At 34.1% G+C, this 22476-nt stretch overlaps 1 protein-coding gene across 2 annotated transcripts; it reads right to left on the reverse strand.

Moving 5' to 3' along the window:
- Positions 1-714: 714 nt before the first annotated feature.
- Positions 715-21558, reverse strand: LOC144839833 (uncharacterized). 2 transcript variants are annotated; one of them, XM_078695371.1, is made up of 2 exons: positions 21380-21558; positions 715-4292 (listed from the first exon to the last, which is right to left on the reverse strand). In XM_078695371.1, exon 2 carries the CDS (start codon positions 4272-4274, stop codon positions 1911-1913), a length of 2364 nt encoding a protein of 787 aa, XP_078551497.1. In that variant the 5' UTR covers positions 4275-4292; positions 21380-21558; the 3' UTR covers positions 715-1910. The 2 variants fall into 2 exon arrangements, 1 of the variants encoding a protein (XP_078551497.1); XR_013611788.1 differs by lacking the exon at positions 715-4292 and adding an exon at positions 18200-19770.
- Between the last annotated feature and the right edge of the window lie 918 nt (positions 21559-22476).

Genomic DNA, 22476 nt, shown 5'->3' on the forward strand with positions numbered 1-22476 from the left:
AACCAATTTATTGTTTTGATATAAAATTCGATAGTTCAAGCAATGTGAACGTTGTAGGTCAAAAGTCATATGTGGATGTGTATATCGTGTCATCCTTCCAATTAACGCTCAGACAACACAAAACACGAAACTTCGCATGGTTCTCGAGTGAAAAATGAAAACGAGAGACGTTCGGTAAAAACGCTAATTTACGAGGCTTGCAGCTTTCCCTATCGCTTTTCTAAAATATCGCTTAATTAACCTTAACCTTGCTGGGTAATTTTTTTTAGTTCATGTGTATGTATGTGTAGGCCTATGTGTAAATGTTTTGTGGTACGAACAGTTCGTCTGGTAGCAAACATGATTGATAATAAATCATTGTTTCTTAATTTATTAAAATATCAATAAACGAACGAATTATTAAGGAAAGGAAAGAACGATAATTTAAACTTAAACTGTTAAGTCAAAAAGTCGAGCGGCATTTTTGTAAGTTTTACTTTTTTTTAGCATAAGACCACTCGTTCTATGACTGGTCTAATAAACATTTTTTTTAACGACATAAAATGATGAAATAACATACAGTAATATAGCGTATACTTTATACATGACATTTGACAATGTATTTTATATTATACAAGTAATTACTTTTCTATTATTTTTACAATATAAAATGGTAATTACTTTTTTATTACTTTTATAATATAAAATACATTGTCAATTGTCATCCTTGTAAGTAAAGTAAGTAAACATTTAATGTTTATGAGTTAAATGGGGAAAATATCGCATAAGCTGAAAGATTGACTGCTCTATTTAACAGAATCCAGTAAATATCAGTCAATATTTCAACTCATGAACTATTCTCACAATTCTATGAATACAAAACATTCATTATTTGCCCTCTTCTTTCTTGAATCATTTCAAGGCTAGATGGGAGACTAAACATAAACAAAAGGGGGCGGCGCTCCAATTTTGAAAGCGGAGAAGAAAGTTCTCAAAATGGTGACAAACACCTGAAGGTTCATTAGCACCGATTTCCAGTACTATCTGTACACATATGACATTATTGACAAGCATCATACATAATTCTGTGAAACGGTATCACGGAATTTGTCTTTTTAATACAGTAATAACAATAACATTGATACATTCAAATTGTACAACTAAATACAGCAAATCAATTAAATGATGTTTTCATTGAACTGCATGACATAAGATTGTATGATTTGAATGTGGTACAAATGGATAATTTGTGGGTGGTGTGTTATGTGTTTTTGGCGTGTTGTTGTATTCACAAAATAGTACATAATATTTACATAATCTTGCTGAACAAACGAAGCATAAAGCCACGTGATATGAATACCAGTTATACAAATTAAACGATTTCACATTAAAACAACCAGTCAACCTCAAACCATTTCTTAAGCCGCCTCGTAACAAAGGCGGGTCCAGGAGTTTGAAGTGCAAATTATAGAACCGAGCAATGGGGCAAAATTCTATTTGAAGGATCCATTGGATACACACAATCTGCGTAGGCCTATTACACCGATGATGTAACAAAACATTCCTGTTACAGTAGTAGGCCTACCTGTATAATACAAAATAACGAAACATTACCGGTAACAATATTGCACGACTGAGGTTAGTCTATTGATGGACAAACTGAATATGAATCTTGTGTCCATTAACGAACAGATGTAAACTTCAGGAGCTAACTGAAGATAATGAAGGACAACTATCCGAAAGGTTCAACAACACGTTGTTCATTTGAGTAACTTTGCCACTCATGGAATAATCCAGCTGGTTGCTCGCATTGGGGCAGGAAAACAACTTCTATTGAAAAGATGGAATGGTTTCAAGCTAGGCTATTATGATCATTGCTACACGTCACTTGATTTGTGCAACGGTGATCAAACTTCGCTCTGTTGACGTTCTCACCTTGACAGATCCATGTAGGTTCTACCACTAAATGCCTGACTAGCTCTTTCCGATTGAGCTGCCGGAGGATGAAATAGACTAGCGTAATTTGGATCCTCTTCGGCAATTCTAAAGTTCTGATAATGATTATTTGGCCTGCGATAATAACTATTTAGGCTTTGGGCGCCCGTTTGAACTGCATTAGTTTCTTCATAGCTAAGGTACCTATTGCTGGTAGAACTCGGCAATGTATCACTTAATATGTACCTGTTACTTGGCTTACTGTCAATGCTTTCTCTACTAGAACAGCTACCGCTATGATAGGCCTCATCTTGCCCTGGACGAACGACATACACTCCTTCAGGGAGCTGGCTGTTTTCCACATGTTCAAATGAAGTCAGATTAGTGTTATGATCTCTGGAATCAGTGCTATTGAAACGGACTCCTATATGTGAATTATATCTACGTAAAGGCGTGTATTTTTGTAAAAAGTACCTTATTTGTTTATAGAAAAATAGTATAAAAATAGTACAAACTAAAGAAGTTACAAAAAATGTTACTACCACACTAGCAACTATAGGAACAGAACTTAGTCGGCATGAATCCATTGGATGCGAGTTATTATTTCCGATAGTGGAATCTGGTCGTTTTGTTTTAGGAATAATTGGCCCGTTTGGAAAATTCAATATTTGTGTTCTATCGCTCCAAGTAACGATTACGTCATCATGTGGCGTAGTAGGTAATCCCGGTTTATTGTTAGTTGGTCTAGGCGCAGCTGTTATCAATCTTGGTTTTGCTGTCGTTCCCTTTGGTGGTGGTGCTCGAAGCTGAAGTCTTACTTCCGCTTGAGCTTCACCTGCAGGATTTGTGCCACGGCACATATAATATCCAGCATCAGTTGGCACTGTCTTAGCTATGTGAAGTGAGCCGAACTGCGATACACTATATTTTACACTTTGCGTATGCTTAGTAACTAAAGATCTGAAGCGATCGTGAAGTCGCCATGTTATTGTTGGTATTGGGTTACCACTCCCATGGCATTCGAGTATAGCTGGTTGCCCGAGAGAAACTGTCACAACTCGTCGTGGCGCTACAACCTTTGGAGGATAACACACAAATTGAGAATCTAAAACACTCGTTAATTTTCGCCCATTCAACGACACAGGTGATGTGCACACAGGGATTTCAAAACCTGGAACCGTTTGAGTTATGTAAAATTGGCGAAGCCGTTTCAATCGGCAATCACAATTTAGTAAATTATTACGAAGATCAATTCTTGTCAATTGTGGCATCATGGCGATGTTCTCTGGATCAAACGTTGTAAGTTTATTCATGCGTAGCCCTATGTTTGTCATGGCCGTGTTCGCTCGAAGATTTGGTAATTCACGGAGCATATTATTATCAAATCTAATGACTTGTAATTTTGTAAAAGAACTGAAGTCATTACCGATAGACGAAAGTTGGTTATTGTTCAAAATTAATCTTTCAAGACTTCTTAGATTTCTAATAGACTGATCTGGAAGATTTGTTAGTAGATTGAATGCTAAATCTAATTCCAGTAAGCGGTTGATACCCGTAAACGCATTAGATTGAACCGAAACAATTCTGTTACGTGCGAGTTTTAACTCACGAAGCCCCAAGTTAGTTGAAAAACTATTATTCAAAACGTCAGTAATCTGGTTATCGGTTAGGTCAAGATCAGATAACGAACTTAACCCGTTAATATTTGGCAGATTTGTAAAATGGTTGCCTTCTAGTTCTAAATCCACCAATAATTTAAGGCCAGTAAATATCCGTGACGTTGAAGGAAGGTTCAAACGGTTTTCACTTAACATCAAACGAACTAAGGTCGGTACAGAATGAAACACATTTTCTGGCAGGTTCTGCAAACGGTTAGCGTTAAGATTGATCTCTCTTAATCGAGTTAGTCCAGCAAACGCGTTTGGGTCAATTGAAACAATAGCATTACCTTCAAGATGGAGTATTTCAAGATTTGGCATCGATTGAAACATGTTAGCGGTCAAAGTAGTAATGCGATTAAAATTCAACCAAAGTGTTCGAAGTCTTCTCAGACCTGTAAATGCTCCATGGTCAATGGCCGATATTAAATTGTTACTAAGATCCAATTGTTCAAGATTTGGATAGTTGATAAAACTTCTCGGTGATAAGCGTGTTATCACGTTATTTTTTATATCAATCATTGCAAGTGTCCGTCTGTTTACGTTTGGTATACAGTTCATCGTTAAACTGGCGCATTCTAACCTACGTGTATCAGGAACGTAGATGCACGAATGTGTTTTACAAGAAAATGTACTGCAAGGCGATGGCAATAAAGATAATGAAAACGTAAATACGAATATCCCTGCTAGCGTCTTCGACATCTTTTAATCAGGCAGGCACTAAACAAATAAAAATGTAAACGTGTTAATTTGTTTTCACAAAATTTGACAGTGGTTTTATGAGGTATGCCTATATAGGTAATTACTGTACAAATGGAAGCGTGAACATACCATGCTATCTAAACTAGGTTTCATGAAATAGTTATAGATATTAACATCACTAAATGGAAGCGAGAACTTACCCATGCTATCTAAACTAGGTTTCATGAGGTAGGCATTAGGTAATGACAGCACTAACATAGAAGCGTGAACATACCATGCTATCTAAACTAGGTTTCATGAGGTAGGCATTAGGTAATGACAGCACTAAAATAGAAGCGAGAACTTACCCATGCTATCTAAACTAGGTTTCATGAAATAGTTATAGATATTAACATCACTAAATGGAAGCGAGAACTTACCCATGCTATCTAAACTAGGTTTCATGAGGTAGGCATTAGGTAATGACAGCACTAAAATAGAAGCGAGAACTTACCCATGCTATCTAAACTAGGTTTCATGAGGTAGGCATTAGGTAATGACAGCACTAAAATAGAAGCGAGAACTTACCCATGCTATCTAAACTAGGTTTCATGAGGTAGGCATTAGGTAATGACAGCACTAACATAGAAGCGTGAACATAACCATGCTACTTAAACTAGGTTTCCTGAGGTGTAAATAATGACCAGAAGGAACGGAAATCTAAACTATCATACTGTAGGTAAGAATCCAAAAGGCAATCATCATACTACAGTGTTAATTTTCATGTTTTATCAAGTTTATGTTTATGATTCTCGATACTTTTTCCAGTATCATAGGAATATTCGGGAATACAGCATCACACGTGATTCACATGTATCGCCTAATATTATAAACCATAACCTAACACAGGCACATGCTGTATTACAAAATATTCCTATGACAAATGGGCAATTAATATTGTAGTATGTGGAGAACAGCACAGAGAACGCATGAAACTAGACTTTATATCAACTGCATTATGTTCTCATACCAATCACCCCTGTTTTTAATACTTTACTCTTAAAGATCTATTGTCCCCCAAAAAAATTACATCAGACTTTGAATAGGTTATTTTATAGTTTTAATAAAGTTAATCCCTTCTGTAAAAAAAAAATCTAAAAAATATGTTTTCTCATATAAAATGACAAAATAAATGGTCAAAACATTAACGTCGTATACGCAGCACAACTAATTATATTCACAACTAAGTCTATGGCAAGCAAGGATTTGTAAGAATTTGGATAATTCTTCAAATTAAGTTTACAAGTCAATAAAACAATGTGGATCTAATTCAGATTCGTGGTTCTACTAACTTAGATTATCATTAAGCTATAACAACAGTCCTAACAATATTTTACAAAAACTTACCAGATTGTTATTCCTTAATAGTATAGATCCAAAAAAAAAAGTAATGCCCCGTCGATCAATATAAAAAGAAAATCAAATGTGTGGGTTCATCCGATAACTGTTTTTACATATGGGCATTCTTTAAACTAAGCAAATTGTTTTATAACTAAAAAGGAAACGTTAGTCATAAGGGCCGGGATAAGTTATCGCTTATTATACATCTCAAGCTGTTATTCGTTGACGGACGTGAATGGGTGTTCCCTCTAATCGGATTGTTAGCGTTTGATTGGTCAACAGTTTATTGGACTCGTTCATTGTTTTTGTAAATCCATAGTATTTATGTTGACGTTTGCAACTTAAGCCTGTTTTCCTGTCGACGTTATTTGACGCTATCGTCGTTGATCGTTAACAGTTCAACGACGATCGTTTGAAAACGATCAAGTTGAAATGATAACGATAGCGAGTACCTTTACCTCGTTAACATTTCAATGTTTACGTAGAAGATCGCCGATTATTGTTAACGATAGCGTCGAATAACGTCGACAGGAAAACAGGCTTTAAGCGCTCGATAAGCAAATAAGTTATTTCTCCGTGGTTTAATTAAATATGTAATATTATAAGCTGCTGTTACAGTATCAGTTTGCAAATGGAGGAAATTATGGTTTGAATATATGAGAGTGAGTGGCCGAGTGGGAACCGTAATCCATAGCCATAACATCGGCAAAGGTTCGAGGCTCACTCGCTCCATTGTCCTGGTGGTAGAGTCTTCTCTGACTATAAACCGTCCATTGCTTGTGTTGCACTTTAAAGAACCTAGTACATCTTTCGAGACGAGACAATATACAGACTTGAGGCAAGTTTAAGTTAGCGTTAAAGATGAGATGCTTAACACCGTGAAGTGGTAGGTTGATGAGAGTCTATCTATCAAAAAAAAAAGAAAACTAAAAATCCAACCTACAACAAAACCCACGCATAACATAAAACAACAAGCTGATGTTTTCTTAACAGGCAGTATAGTTTTACTTAACCTTCCCTTCATAAAAAGGTGAACAAATGAAACTGAAACTGACAGCTCGATATATTTGGCAAACTAAAACCTAAGAGGAACTTCTGGGACTTAATAGTAACCCCCAATAAATCAAAATTCAGAAGATTTTGGGCCCAGCATGAGTGATTCATAAACCAAAGTGTAATCGGTACATCAGTGTCTATTTTTGATAACGAGTTCTATTAGATTAAATTTGGTAATTTAATAATTTTCAAATATCTCTGGCTTTCTTTAATGCGTTTTTTAACGTATGAACAAGTGAGCACAATTATCGGCCCTTTCTCTACCGCTGGTCACTCCCAATTAATGGCCCTCGTCTAAATTGTCGTTTTCGAAAGGAAGCCATGGTATATTAACTACCCTATGATTCCTATGGCAGTTTCCACACTATGAGAACCAATGCGTGACTTCGGATACTATAACTATTCTACTTTCTTTCAAAGAAATTTGTTACGGTTTTCATTGCTCTTTTAGGTCTATACTATTCGACTGTACACATTCATCTATGGCTACCCCAACAATGTCAATTAACAAAATACATCAATGAAGACACATACAGAACATATTTATCATATCTGATATATTTTTGAAAAGATAGGAAAAACAGTCATCGTGTTTTAAGCGTGGTTCCTACTAGAACGCAACGCATCGACGCAAAGTGCTGTATTGCGAAATCTCGAAACCGACGATGCAACAGTGCTGCAAACATCGCGGGTTTGATTTCAGGCAGGTGGGGGAAAACACAATTATTGGAAGGGAATTTTCTTACGTTGCGTTACGTTGGGTCGCTAGTGGGAAGCTTTACTCAACTGATTGCTGGCTGTTATTATGTTCTACGAAAAACTTGTTAGAGAAGCTATCAAAATCATCCAGGGTAAGGAAAATATTTATCGTGCCTTACTCAACTGGTCACTGGTTTTATGTGAAGTTGTGGTCAAGGCTTGTATCCACATGCGAAAGTGAAGTATCCGTGTCGTAAGTATATTGACAAGTTGTTTTAAGTGACATGCCATCATAAACATCAGACTCCGGATATATCACTCAATCCTGTGGTGGCATACTCGTCTTGCTTACTGCAACTTTATACCTGTTTTTCATTTAAATTAAGAAAGTGTGCCATACAGTGTGACAGCCTATTGATACTATAACACGTATCTTGTCATTCATTATTTAATTAGAAAACAAAGTAATAATAATAACAAAGAAATTTAGTAACAATACTTATATGATTTGTTTAACCGTTTGAAAAATCGAGGCAAAGTAATATCATTTTATATCAAACTGAAGTATTGCCAGCGGCAATAACTGTTTGCCAGACAAGTTGGCGAGAGGAAGGCAAAGTTTGAGTAACAAACTAAAAGATCATGTATTGTTGTTGTAAAGTTTTTTTTGTGAAACAATGTTCCTTTGGATCATATTTGGCAAAACATGAGTTGAAAATTAAATTTTGTTTATAATAGTTAACCATCTAAAATACCTGTTTCTATTTCACAACGACTCAAATCTAAATCTTGGATTCTTGAAATATATTGTTCTTGTAAGCTCTGTCTACACTATCAAACTTTATGTGAAAAAAAAATGTAATGTGATGATGTCATTTCACTACCATATTTAAGCATAGCACTACTATATATGGGCACATCACATTGAATAGGACAGGTTTATCACTTCTTAGTTTACTTTAGGCCTACTGTACTTACTAAGTTTAAATTTAATTGTTAAAAATAAAGAAAAAGTAATTGTACAAAAGAGAAACAACCACCCCACCCCTTCATTTTAGTTGAAATAAAAGCACCGAAGCCCTTTTTTCAGGAAGGTGTGTTTTATGTCTCATATCTCATTTTCTGTGGCTGTATTCTTTAGAAAATCGTTTTAGTTTATTTCAACGATGTTTAGGCAATCTGTTGGGGTTGTCGAAAATGAGAAAGAGGACAACAAATTAAAATTTCTTCTTGACACTGTAGGAATAGGCATACGACATACAATTGACATACAATATTTTATTTTAAATTTGTTGACAAGTTAATATTAAAACTAATAGACATTTGTAACCCTGAAAGGCACACTTTCATCACCCTTAGTCAGAAGGAGGTGAACGAGGTCAACACTCACAATGGGAATATTTAGCCAAATATTTTGACAATGACAGTCATGAAACACGGCACCTAATAGACATTTAAGAGTTTTACTAATTAACCACTTTAATATAGAAGGTAAAGATAAGCCTAAAACGTGTACTAAATGATTCATCAATTTTAAAAGCGGATCAGCATGGTAGGCCTGGGCCTACAGTATTTTACGAACACGCTAATATTACAACATTTTAAATTGTTTAAATGTAGGCAAACCAGAATTAACTGAATTTTCCATCAATCGTAACAATTCCGAATATATAACAAAAACGTAATTAAGTTACTATTTGTTGTTCCATATTAATTAAGACATAGTAGTAAATAATAAATACATATTGACGTCATTTAGCATCACTTTTGTTAAAGCTTAATTTCAGAATGTTTCTATTGTTGTGCTATTCTAAAGCTCTGTCTAAACTATCAAACTAGTTTGACAAAAAAAGTGTGCCCAAATATGGTAGTGGTGTGCCCAAATATGGTAGTTAGATGACATCAATTCAACTTTATTTCAGACAAACTGTCCATATGAAACATATACATGTCCTCCATATATAAGCACATCACATTTGTTTTGTCACATAAAGTTTGATAGTGTAGACAAGGTAAAAAAAAAACAAAACAAAAAACAATTTGAGAAAACAAAATGTTGTGAGCTAAATGGATTCATTAGTTTGAAAGTTATAAGATTAAATATAAGTACTGTACTAATTTTGCTTTGCCTAAATCTCGTACAAATTTAATTTGGTGATAAAGTAAGCTTTCATTAAAAAAAAAATATCTATTAAATTTATTTATTACTTGACAATAAAGAGAATTGGTGTTTAATGCTAAAAAAACCCGGACTTATAATCCGATTCTCAGTTCAGAAGGCACACATCATCAAATATTCCTAACAGTGTAAACTGAAATACAAATAAACTGAAAACATTCCACGGTTTTTACAAAAGCCAATAAAGTTATATTAACATTGTTTGAGTATTGTGTATACACGTTATATTCAATTTATTTATTGAAATGATCCAGACGTTATATTATAAGGCAGTGACCGGTGATTGAACTATAGAAACTCCCTAGACAATGTCACATTTGGTAGTAACATCTTTCAACCAAAAAGTCCTCCTCAATAACATTTTTGTTTTCAATCAAAATTGGCGGATATAGGCCTACTGCCTGAGATTAATTATTAAATATTATTTTATGGGGGTATATTCTTGTTATTAATTTTGGTTAATTAATTTTGTATCACGTGGCGTTGGATGTTTCATTTCATTCAACCGCATTACTCGACGATCATATTGACAAAACTTTGAAATATTTGTGTCACGCGATAGGCCGATGAAGAATGCAAAATGCCGAAGACCAACTTACAGAGTGAGCCTTCTATAATTGTTCTGATCCGCAGCAAAAATCCACCTGCTTGCGCGCATGCCTCTAATCACAACCGATTCTCCCTGACCATACTTTCCATTCAACTCCACCGCCTCTTTCAATGGAACCATGGAGCTTAATTTAAGAACAACCTTTTAATTATTGAAAATACTCTCCTCATTCTCACTCTTGAGGACAATCAAAGTATATTGAACAGTTCTAATAACTAACTTATAATACGTGGTGTACCTTTATATCAACATATTCCTCTCAGTTTTTTTTTATTTTAGAATACCTTATAGTATGTTACCGAAATAAGTTACCAAGTGGCTTAAGTACAATGTATTTTTCTATAAGAAGGTAAATAATCAGATTACCTGTTAAGGTAGCGTGTCTCCTATTCTAAAAGGTGCTTCCCTACTTCTCACATGCATCACTTGATTTAAAGGGTTTTACAGGAAGTTCGTTCAACTTTCCCTTTGCGAACATAAACAATTGTTTAAAAATGTACTTTTATTTTAATATTATTATATTTATTCATAATTACCAATATTATGAATAAAAAACCCTTTTCTATAATAATTTATCAGAGCTAATGTCAAAGTTAATACACTAAAGGTAAATAATAATAATAATTCAGTAATTTGAATTTTTTGTATTTATAGATACTGTCTTTTTATATCGTTTCTTTTCAATTATATATAAGTAAGTTTTAAAGTTTTTTTCTATATTTTGTAAATCATCAAATAGAATAGAAGCTACCAAAAGGCACCAAGTGTTATGATCAAAATTAAGAAATCGTGGTCACATGTAAACTGATGCTTCAATAAACCTTTCCATGCTAATGTACTAGTGCTTAAACTTAAAATTCTTAAACTTAAAATGTTTAAACTTAAAATGTTTAAACTTAAAATGCTTAAACTTAAAATGCTTAAACTTAAAATGCTTAAACTTAAAATGCTTAAACTTAAAGTGCTTAAACTTAAAATGCTTAAACTTAAAATGCCTAAAATAAATCATAACAAAATATTTGTTGGTCCTGTATGTTTCTGCTGGTAACTCTTTTGGAAATTGCTGTGTGCGTTGTATATGAAAATGGCAGTGAAACGAAGTAAAAAATCATAATTTTCGGATTCAGAGTAGAAACCGAATGTACAGCGAATGGTACACACTAACTGGGAAATACGTAGGGCTTATACGCATGTATATGTGTGACCTCGATCATTTGAATCTTTTGCGTAGTTTAAACACTTTTAGGGCACAACGTTTTTTTGAACAGTGCATTATGGTAGGCATATACCGTGTTAACCTCATTACAGCTACTTTAATGTTCATTTTAATTGGCCCTTTAGGCACACTCAACACAGTCATGCTTTCTACCGGTAACCCTTAATTGTGACACTTAATATTTGTCACAGATCATGCACGATGTTACTGAACATGAAAAAGCAAAAAAAAAAACCTTATGAATGTTATTGAAGATTAACTTCTGAGTAAGGGATTTGTTTATACTTGAGTTAGACTGACTGTATTGACCGACAGGCCAACCAGATAAAGTTCAGATTAGTAAAATAACAATAATAATAGTATTGAAACAATAATAATATTTCCCATCAGGAAAGTGGTATACATTGGGGAGGGAATGGAGTACAGTATGTATCTTCCATTTCGATACAGTAAACAGTAAACAGTATACAGTAAATAACTATGCGTGACACTAATAGATGGACAAAAGGAGTCACAGAATGGCGGACATAAAGCGTCACAGAATGGCAAACAAGAAATGGAAGAGGGGAAAGTAAAAAATGATGAAGAGATGACATCAAGAGATAATAAATGGACAAAAGAGTCACAGAATTGTAATCAAGAAGAAGGCGAGGAAGACAAACAAAGAAAATGGAAGGATGACATAAAAAGATAATAGATGGACAAAAGAGAATCAGAATCGCAACAAAGAACTTGTGTGTAACAAGATTACAGGCAATACACTAGAAATATGAGAGGGAGGTATAAACCTTTATGATGATATTTATCTATAGTTTATATATTTTTAATTATTATGTGATAATGCGGGCCTGCAAAACACGTGACAATTTGATATGCGAACTGCAGCCAGTGGATCTTGTAAACTGTACACACTGTACCGTTGTGTCTCCCCATGTGCCACTATGACAATATAAGTCACATGGTTGCCTCTATGAAATGATTTCAGACAAAATAATTTTGCAAATCTTATTGTCCAATACAGTATGTATCAACAGTATTATTGCTTCACGGGAAGGAAGGGACCATAGTCACTGCAGTGCCGCAAGCATACTTTTACCGACATTCTTCAATAAACGAAGTGCTAGCAGCTGCTGTGGTTACAATACTTACAATAAAACCGTGAGAAATAATTTCATTCCTTTTTAGTTAAATTTAGCACTTCATCAAACCACTTAAGATTATACAGTATTGCATTGCACTTTAGTAACTGGCAATTTAGGAAAGTATTTAATAAAGGGAAAGATTTACTGAAAATTGTAAAACTGAATCATTTGTGCTACGCGATAGGCCAATGAATGAAACAAATGTTAAAGAGGTGGAACTAGAGTTACAAAACGGGAAAGGTGCAAAACTCCAAGCTTTTTCTTGACATGTAGGGGCAGAAATCACGACAGATGATTTCCATACATTACATTTGTTTTTAAACGGTTCATACCAGAAGAGGAGAGTCTGCATCAGTCTTGCGCTTAATCCTCAATCAATATTTTACCTCGATAGAATACATTGTATATCTGTGTGTTTTTTCTCGAATCTTTTCATATTGTAAATATTTGTACCTAATTTAAAGATATAATTATTGTCCCCCTGAAAAAAAATCTAATTTGTTTGTTGAATATGTCACTTTGATATTCCATAATAAAAAAAAACTGTAATTTAAAGCAAAAAATAGTCAAATTGTCTACCAGCCAATGGGTTTTCTGTTCAATTTAACCTTTTGTCTTTTTATAGGCCTAAGGGAAAACATTTTTTTTTCTGCGGAAGTGATTAACTTTATTAAAACTACAAATAGCCTATTTAAAATCTTGTTTTATTAATCTTCATTTTTCATTTTTTTGGGGACATTGTGGAATTGTAAATTTTAACACATATTAGTGTTTGTTTTAGCCATTTGATACTGTTATAACCCGTGTATCAAAAGACAATTGTATTTACTTAAATTTTAATCAAATATTGATTTTATTTTATTGATTTTGAAAATTGAAATTAAAAAAAAAATCAAAGAGAAACAGTTGTGTCTGTATGTTATTTTTTGAATTTTCAGAATAAAGAAAAGTCTAACCATAATTATTATTGTATGTTACGTGTAGATAAACATCAATACTACTGCAAGGCGTGACTAGGCGTTAGTCCAGCTTATAAATCAGTGTGTAGATAAATAGTTATTAATTTTATCAGGTAATAATAAACACGTTTCTATAATTTGTTTATCTTAATGATTCAATAATTGAACAATAAATTGCACTGGTCAATGATTCAACTTTAGATCAGTTATGATTCAACAATACTGTACCATCGAGGTACCTCTATGACTGTACACACAAAAAGCGTGTAGGTCGAAGCTTGGCCAATTCAAAAGAGTTTTATTTAAAGAAAGTGACGAACAAACTGACACGCTGTGTGAAAATGAATACATATCAAGAGAAAGATAACAAAGACAAAAAGGAACCCTCATGAAGCCAAAAACCCACGTCAAACATCAAAGCCCTGCATCTTTTACGTTGCCTAGAATGTTTCATTCTAGTCCTCTCTCATCCACTCGTTGAATAAAACATTCAATCTCGTCCACTCGTTGAATAGAACATTCAATCTACTGAAACTCATGACTCTCGCCAGAGGTGGTAGGCCTATTCAATTAAAGATTGGAAACATGTAGGTATATTAACGCCATACATTCAGGTAACAATTAAATTATGGAGATGTGCATCTTTCATATTAATAGAAGAATAAAAAAACACTTTAGAATGAGTCATATATTTAGTGAGCATTACATTATGGTACACATTAAATCATTATAAAACAGGTCGCGGCAAGATCAATGACTTTGTTCGTCTTGACCTTTGCTTCCATGTATTCAGGAGGATTATTGACATGGCGAAAGCTAATCTTTACTGATGTAATCTTAATATTATATCGATGACTTAAAACTTTGATTGTTTCTATAGTTTAATAATTTATATAACCTGGCCTTTAATGTTTTTCTGATTTTCTAAAGGAACTATCTCATGTGTTTATCCTGTATTGCACACATATATAATGAAAAAATATAAAAGTGGAAAAAACATATCGATAGACAATCTTTTTTCCTCACCATGTTAAGGTAGAACATATATAGAGGGCGCTATTGAAGCAAAATAATTAATATGCATGAAGCTATGTCTGGGACGCGCGCGGTGGTCTTCAATGTAGATCATCATGTGTCATATAGTATCGAAAGACAAGGTCTATGAAAGATGTAGTTAACAGATTATTAATATCAGGGACAGTTAACTAATGAACACTCCCAGTCAACAAAGGACCATTAATATCATAAATCCAATATTTTCAAAACGAAAAATAAAAAAACTTAAACTGCAAGAAAAATATTCAGGCCTAAGCTCGGACATTGGAAAGCCTACTGATTTCTTGAACTAAAAAAAATACCAGCAACGCAAACTTCTTATATGGAAAAAAAAAAATCCCAATAGTTGTGTCTACCTTGAAATCGTTCATAATTCTTTCACCGAGCCAAATTCACCACCTACACACAACCATGCACATCCATCACCAGTAAGCTACATTTAAGACATTTATCAAGAAAATAGTACTTTTCATTGCCATTTTTGGGATAGAATCAATCTATAAAAACTTCTAACCACTCTGTCGTCTGCTATACATTCTATCTCCGCCATAACTATGTTTTTCTTGTTTTTTTACCATCAAAATTGATAGTGTTTAAGACTACGCTACTGTGGGGAAGGTTAAACATAAGTCATCATTTATGTTGATTTCAGTCAATCATGCTTCCTGGGTTTTGAAACCAAGCATGTTAACTAGAGATCTTAACAAGGATGAGTAAGCGAACTGAGTGAGGCCATTAAACAGCGAAAATAGATTAACAAATAAACGAAAAAAAATTAATCGTTTGCATTTTGCGTTTACATTTTGGTTGATGATTTGTCGTAACTTCAAATGTTATAGTAAATGATTGTTGAATTTACATACTGTAATATGATTTTGGTTAATTCCGTATCAGTTAAGTATTTTGACTGAATGGTAAAAGTTTTATTTAACGATTCTATTAATTATTATGTAAAATTTGTTATGGAATTCTGTGCTACGCGAGGCTGTGATTGGCGATAAAAAAAAACAACCTGTCCGCCGTCGTCTGTAAACTATTCTACTCTGTGGTCAAAATCCAAGCGCTGCCTAGTTTTCGAATTTACCTGTAATTTATGGCGGCCATTTTGAAAATCCAAAATGGCGGCTTTCCCCAGGCCAGATGAGCTGAAACTTTTTTTTGGTGGATATATAGACCCCATATGACACAAATCAGTTGAGAAACACTTGTTTCTAATTTTTTCCCAGAGAAAGTGTAAAATGGGGATACTAAATGGCATAGTCGTCGACATGTATTTAATTAGGAAAGTTGGAAGAAGCGGATTAATTGAATACAATTTTACTTTATATAAAATAAATAATAAATATTTTCATTCGCTGTAAACCTGACTGTTCCATTTTCATCTTATGGTTAAGGCTAATTATAAACATTCAATATTTGTATTTTAAATGTTCAAGATAATATTGATTAAAAGGCTATTAAAATTAAACAGTTATTCTTGCTAATGTTTGGGTAGAGAGGATATAAACTCAAAGGAGGATTACTTGCTTACATTTCTTTGTTTCTTTAATTTCAAATAACGATATCTGTTTTTTCGGTAACTGTACCGTTACGTACCGAGAGTTCCGACATTTACCAGGAAGTAGCCCACTAAACAGTGATGTAATCGACACCTCTCGTGAGAAGTGAGGGCGTGTGACGCAGCGTGTTAGACGTTGGATTACTGATCGTGAGAATCCAACTCTCGCTCCCTTAGAAACTTTACTTACATTTGCCTCTCTCCACCCAGGTGTATAAAATGGGTACCGCTTAGATCAAGACACAACTTTGCGCTAGCTGCATTATTATGGGTGCGTTTCCCCATACGTGTTTCATCCAAAATATGACCGGGGTAATAATGTGCAGCGCATTGAGAGTTTGCTTATGCGCTATATAAGAATGAATTATTTTTATTATTATTTATAAGCGTGTAAAAGGTAGATGTTTTTTACTAACACAAACAAAAATTGATGAGATGAAGATGAAGAAGAATGCAAATGTTTGGAAAAACTTACAGAAAGCAAGCAATTTTTCATTTTCCCCCTTAAAATAGCCAGGCCTATGATGCAGCCGTGTTATTTAAAGAATCATTTGAATTCAAAAGCATACCAAATGCATGTCTCGTTTAGTATACTTTGGGTTTATGATTGCTGATTTTTTCAGGCACAGCAAAGGCATTAACAGATGTTATACAGACAATTCCAATTGACCATGTCAAATTACTTAAAGTGCCCAGGGTAGGCCGACTCCTTCAAACAATATCCTAATTAGGTTAATACTAAACCTATCGTAATGCTAAGAGAGTGAAAGCTTCACTCGATCTTCAGGGTAGGCCTATATTGTCCTTGCTCTGAATAACGTTTACAAGATGTTTTTTAAAATGAATATGCTTACGACTGCAGTGATTATTGGAATGGAATAGACCCAGAGCAGCCGTGCAACACACTAATATAAACGCGTCATTAGACTACGCAGCCACCATGTCGAAAGTTTGGCGTGTCATTAAAATGTCACTTATTAAATACAAATACAGCGACTGTGACAATCTTAGAATGTGTCTTTTCTTTAAATATTATAAAAAAGGGGTTTTGTATAAAAAAGGGGTTTTGTCGAAAAAAGGTTTAATTCAGCGTATAATGCACGCCTAGTTCTCAAACAAGTGCATCAAAGCAGATGATTGCATACGTACGGCTTTCATACTATTTTGTAAGAAGTGTAATTGTAGTAGACTTCTTTTAGTGTGTGTGTTAATTATTCATTCCAGATATACATAGTGCTTTATACCAGGCCCGCAAATTTTATTTTTTGTGTTATTTTAGTTTGCATCATCATGTAATTTATAGTAATTCCATCGACACAACGTTGCAGTTTATAACCAATTGTAGGGGCAGAGCCATCATACACTGTATGACCTATATAATGCGCATGATGGTTTTGAACAGACAAATATACATCATTATATAGAAAAGGATATTCAACTGTAACTGCGAGAAGTGTTATGCCTAACCGACTTGTGATAAACCTTGACATTATGTCACTATTCATTCATTAAATATTGCTGAGAACCTTTGCCATGGGTCTTATCATAATCATATGATTTTCTTATTATTTCCGGAAGCTAGTGTTCTGATTTATCATTTTAATTCTTGACGTTTTCACACTTGTACCGTAATTGTGTCTATATAAATTATACTGTGTATTTAAATTAGTATAGTATAATGCGTAGGCGTAATAAATATATATCATGTATACATTCGTCAAATTAATGTATTAGACTTAATAAAGTACACATAGGCGGATCCAATGAAGGAACATTGCAATGCATAAGATAGGTTAAGTTTAGCCCTTCATCTTAAGATATTTAGGCCTTCCTATTTTTCATTTCAAAACCATGGATCCGACAATTAAAACATTCACTGAGATATCTAATAGTTCTATATATTTATATATATATATATATATTGATACAGATTTTTGTTTGTTTGTTCTTCTATATTTTAAATGTGTTTCTATTTTTGTATTTTCTTGCCACGACCAACACAATTTCATATTTTGGACAAAAAAGTCGTTTGGATCTACATTCTATTTATTGTATCTATTTATTAAATTATTCATTCATATTTATTTATTCAATTATAGGCCTATATACATAGACAGGCTTATATACACAGGCCTTCCTTATATAATGCCATATCCGATTGCTCATTCCCATGCAGTAATACCTCTTTACACTGCCAGAAACAACATGCAAAGTTGTTCCGGATTTGTGTAACCCAGGGACGCCCTAAATGTCATTCCCGGGTTTTACTGAAGCAGGTGTAAACAGAAAGTTTACCTGACACGAAACCCGTTTTTTTTTTTAGAACAGCAGTGTAAAAACGATGTAAAACGAGTTTACTTTAAGTTACGGTACTGATAGACAAAGAAATATCCAGCTTTGTTGAGAAAAAAAGAGAAATAGCCTACAGAGTTCCATGAGCTGTTATTCATAACTCTGGTAATCTAAATTGCTTCAAATCTTTGCTTCAATCTTTTCATTATGGGAAGTATATCAACTTGATGCTAATCTTAGGCAACTGTAAGTCTAATCTCATGCTCCTATACAATTACACAGCTTAGTAATGTCTTACAAATACATACAGGGTGGTACCGCAAACAACCGAAGCGTGTGAAAATCAAGATTTTTCCATTGATTTGGATCTATATAGCAGGTTGAGCATTATGTTAAGATTTAGATTGAGATAAACTAAATTTCACCTTTGACAGGAAGTTTACATAGTCGTCATGAGTTGTGTGTTCTATTTGTATTTAAAATAATTTTATAATTAATTCTTTTAAAAGTTCTAGAAATTCAGATACTGACCTTTGGAAATGTGACGTAATGTAGGTTATTCCGTCGATGTACTAAATACAATTACTGAAGGTCATTGACTAGACAAGATTTAATAATATAACTGCAATTTTAGCGTGAAAATGAAACTAAAAAACCGATTTTTTATGTAGTTCACAATGTTACTTCAGTTGGTATACTTCTCTTGACATTATAGTATTGTATAATAGGCCTAGTTAGTTATTATACAAGTTTGAACATGCCGTCTATATAAGGCAAATTACAATAACATAGAATTGAGTTGCGTGACATGCTCATGACTTCAAACATCTTGGTAACCATTAAAAATCATAGACTTGGTCACTATGACCTCAGAAATTCTAGACTTGACCTACATACTCAAAATCCTAGACTGACATTATCCAGGACCTGTCCACCGTGATTTAAAATTAGCGATTTTCTCCCATGACTTCAACATCAACGACTTGTCCAACATGACTTCAACATCAAAGACTTGTCCCCATAACTTCAACATCCATGGCTTGTCCTCCATGACATCAACATCAACGATTTGTCCACCATGATTTCAACATCAAAGACTTGTCCCCCATGACATCAACATCAACGATTTGTCCACAATGATTTCAACATCAAAGACTTGTCCCCCATGACTTTAACATTAATGACTTTTCCACCCATGGCTTCAACATCAATGACTTGTCTACCATAATTTCAACATCAAAGACTTGTCCCTCCATGACTTCAACATCGAAGATTTGTCCTCCCATGACTTCAACATTAATAACTTGTCCACCAAGACCTGAACAACATCAAAGTCTAGTCCACCACAACTTCAGAAATAGTAAAAGTAAAAAGTAAAGTAAATTTATCAAGAAAAAAACGGAGTTACGAATTGAGGTTCCTTGATGCTAGTGTACATCCCATAACACACATATATTTTCGAAAATGTACTTCCTAAAAATATGTTTATAGGACCTCTAAAAACACTCATTTGAATCCAGAGAGCATAACAGATACATATCTAATCAAACCATGAGATTCCCAGTGGTCAAATGTTAGGTGTCTGCACATCAAGCAGATGATTCGGGTTCGAATCTTGGTTGGACCAGGTTTTTCTCCTTCTCACAGATTTCCTCATCTTAACCGCTTCAAAATTCATTAATTCATTTCCAGTATATTACTCGGGGTAGTTTAGAATTTTGTCTATGCTGTTAAATTTGTATATAATATTATATAGGCCTACGAATAGTATAAGTTATAATTATTACATAAAGAAATGAAATATATAATCAGTGTTATGATTGATAAACGTTTGGTAAAGGGGATACCAGCACAATCCTAACAGTACAATATATATATACATAGATCTACGCATAAGTTATATATTACACATATTGATCAATGTAACCAAAATAAGTGTTATGATAAATATTGACGGAGGGATACCAACAGTTCCGAACTGAAAATACATATTTAATTTAATTTCGTTTCACTTTCAATTATGTCAAAGTTGATGAGCTTAAGAAGACCCTTCAAAGATGCCTATCGCACCAGATTACATGTCATAAATACTTCTCTAAACGGAATAGTGATCATTGAGTCAGTTTATTAAAGAATCAGAAAAAAAAATGTAGACAAAGTGATCTATATAAACGTTTGGCAACCGTTTATAATATTGTAATGTAGCCTATGAATTGTTTAAAACAATAATTGTTGATGCACAGACAGTTATTAAAAACGACAGACTGAAATGACAATTTACGCACAATCTTGTTCTTGTTTTTGTACTCTTAAGTGCGGCACATAACGCAGTCGGATAAGCTGGTGGTATAGTCACTGTGTTGTGCGCTGAACAGTAAAATATTTCATTTAGTCCACGGTTAGAATCCCATCGACGTCCAACTGGCAGATTGGAATACGTGTAGTAGTAGTAGTAGCCCATCGTCTTTTGGAAGAGACGTTGGTTCCGTGTACAACATCGTACATTTCGAAAAAGTGTAAGGGATAGGATAGATTGTGTTTTGACCAGGGAAGAGTACACAGGGGGAAAACTTCCACGCGCCACTTATGAGACCTTACTACTTACTGTACAGAAGCACAGTGGAAAAATAAGCATTTGAGCTACCTGTAGTATAAATGTAGCATAGAGAAAACAATACAAACGAGACCTTAACTTAATGAGACTTTTCTATACTTACTGTACATAAGCAGTGAAAAAAAACAACATAGCTATAACCTGTATTATAAATGTAGCATAGAGAAAACAATACAAACGAGACCTTAACTTAATGAGACTTTTCTATACTTAGGCCTACTGTACATAAGCAGTGAAAAAAACAACATAGCTATAACCTGTATTATAAATGTAGCATATAGAAAACAATACAATGACAAGCACCATTATCTACTGTAGTTTAAATGTAGCAAAATGTAGCCTACCGGTACATAAAAGTGAAATCTAGTTTGCCTCTTGCGTTTTGTCTATTTCGGCGATCAACTCACTCTCTTACCAGGTACGATATACATCAACACGCAATCAAATCAATTAGATAAAACGAACGAAAAGATGGTGAAGCATACTGGATTAAAGTCGGTTAAAGTCTCACTCAATCAACGACATTGTTGTCTTCAACAATTCAACTAATAAAAACAAACACACATGCGCATGCCGGGTAAAATAGTTTAGACTATTTAAATTCAAATTAGAGTCAATGAATATTAATGAAATAAGAAGGCTTCTGATAATAACTAACAAAATAAAACTCAATAGTCGTAAGTTTTAAGTCGATAACGCTGGTAAACGTATGCCTGTCGCCTGTCACAATAAACTTTAAAAGAGTGTAAAAGAAAATGGTAACAAATTAAATTAATACTTTTCATTTCAAAATTCGAAGACAATTTTCTTATAATCTGATCGAGATGCGCAAATAACAGCCTCGAAGAGAATCTTACTTGTTAGTCGCGTGCAACGCGACTCTACAGCTCACTATGTCGGTCGGTTGGTCGGTCGGTTGGTCGGTCGGTCGGTAAACACTAACTTGAGCACGCGACTGCAGCCATGTATAAGGCCTTGTTGAAAGACATTCGTCACTAGTACTAAAAAAAAAACTCCGGACAGCGTTGCAGAGATAACCTTGGCATTGTGGACAATTTGACATAAACCCTGGCATCTTTTTGGCAGGACTAATCTCGGCGATAGGTTTTTCTGGTACAGTACGAAAAATGGGACTGTATTACAGAGCTATTTTCGTTTTGTGGACAGTTTGTACAAGCCTGGAATCTTGTTTGGCAGGGATAAATCTGAGTGATAGTTTTTTTTTTGGCAGGGTTAAGCTCCAGTTTGAGGAGGTGCACTCTCAATCATTTTAACAGGATATGGGATTCATAAAGCAACGGATCTTTTAATTTATTTGTAATCATACGAGTTTCCGTTTATACATCATTCTTAAAAGCCGTCCAAGTCACGTGTTTACTTTCACGCACATACCTAAAATAAGCGGTGTCATGTCATGTTTAATTTAATTCAAGAAATGATG

Source organism: Antedon bifida, chromosome 4 (assembly GCF_963402885.1).
Source record: "Antedon bifida chromosome 4, ecAntBifi1.1, whole genome shotgun sequence".
NCBI classification, from domain to species: domain Eukaryota; kingdom Metazoa; phylum Echinodermata; class Crinoidea; order Comatulida; family Antedonidae; genus Antedon; species Antedon bifida.

Coding starts and splice junctions, on each gene's coding strand:
- LOC144839833 (XM_078695371.1), bottom strand. CDS start 4,274: ATGTCGAAGACGCTAGCAGGGATATTCGTATTTACGTTTTCATTATCT.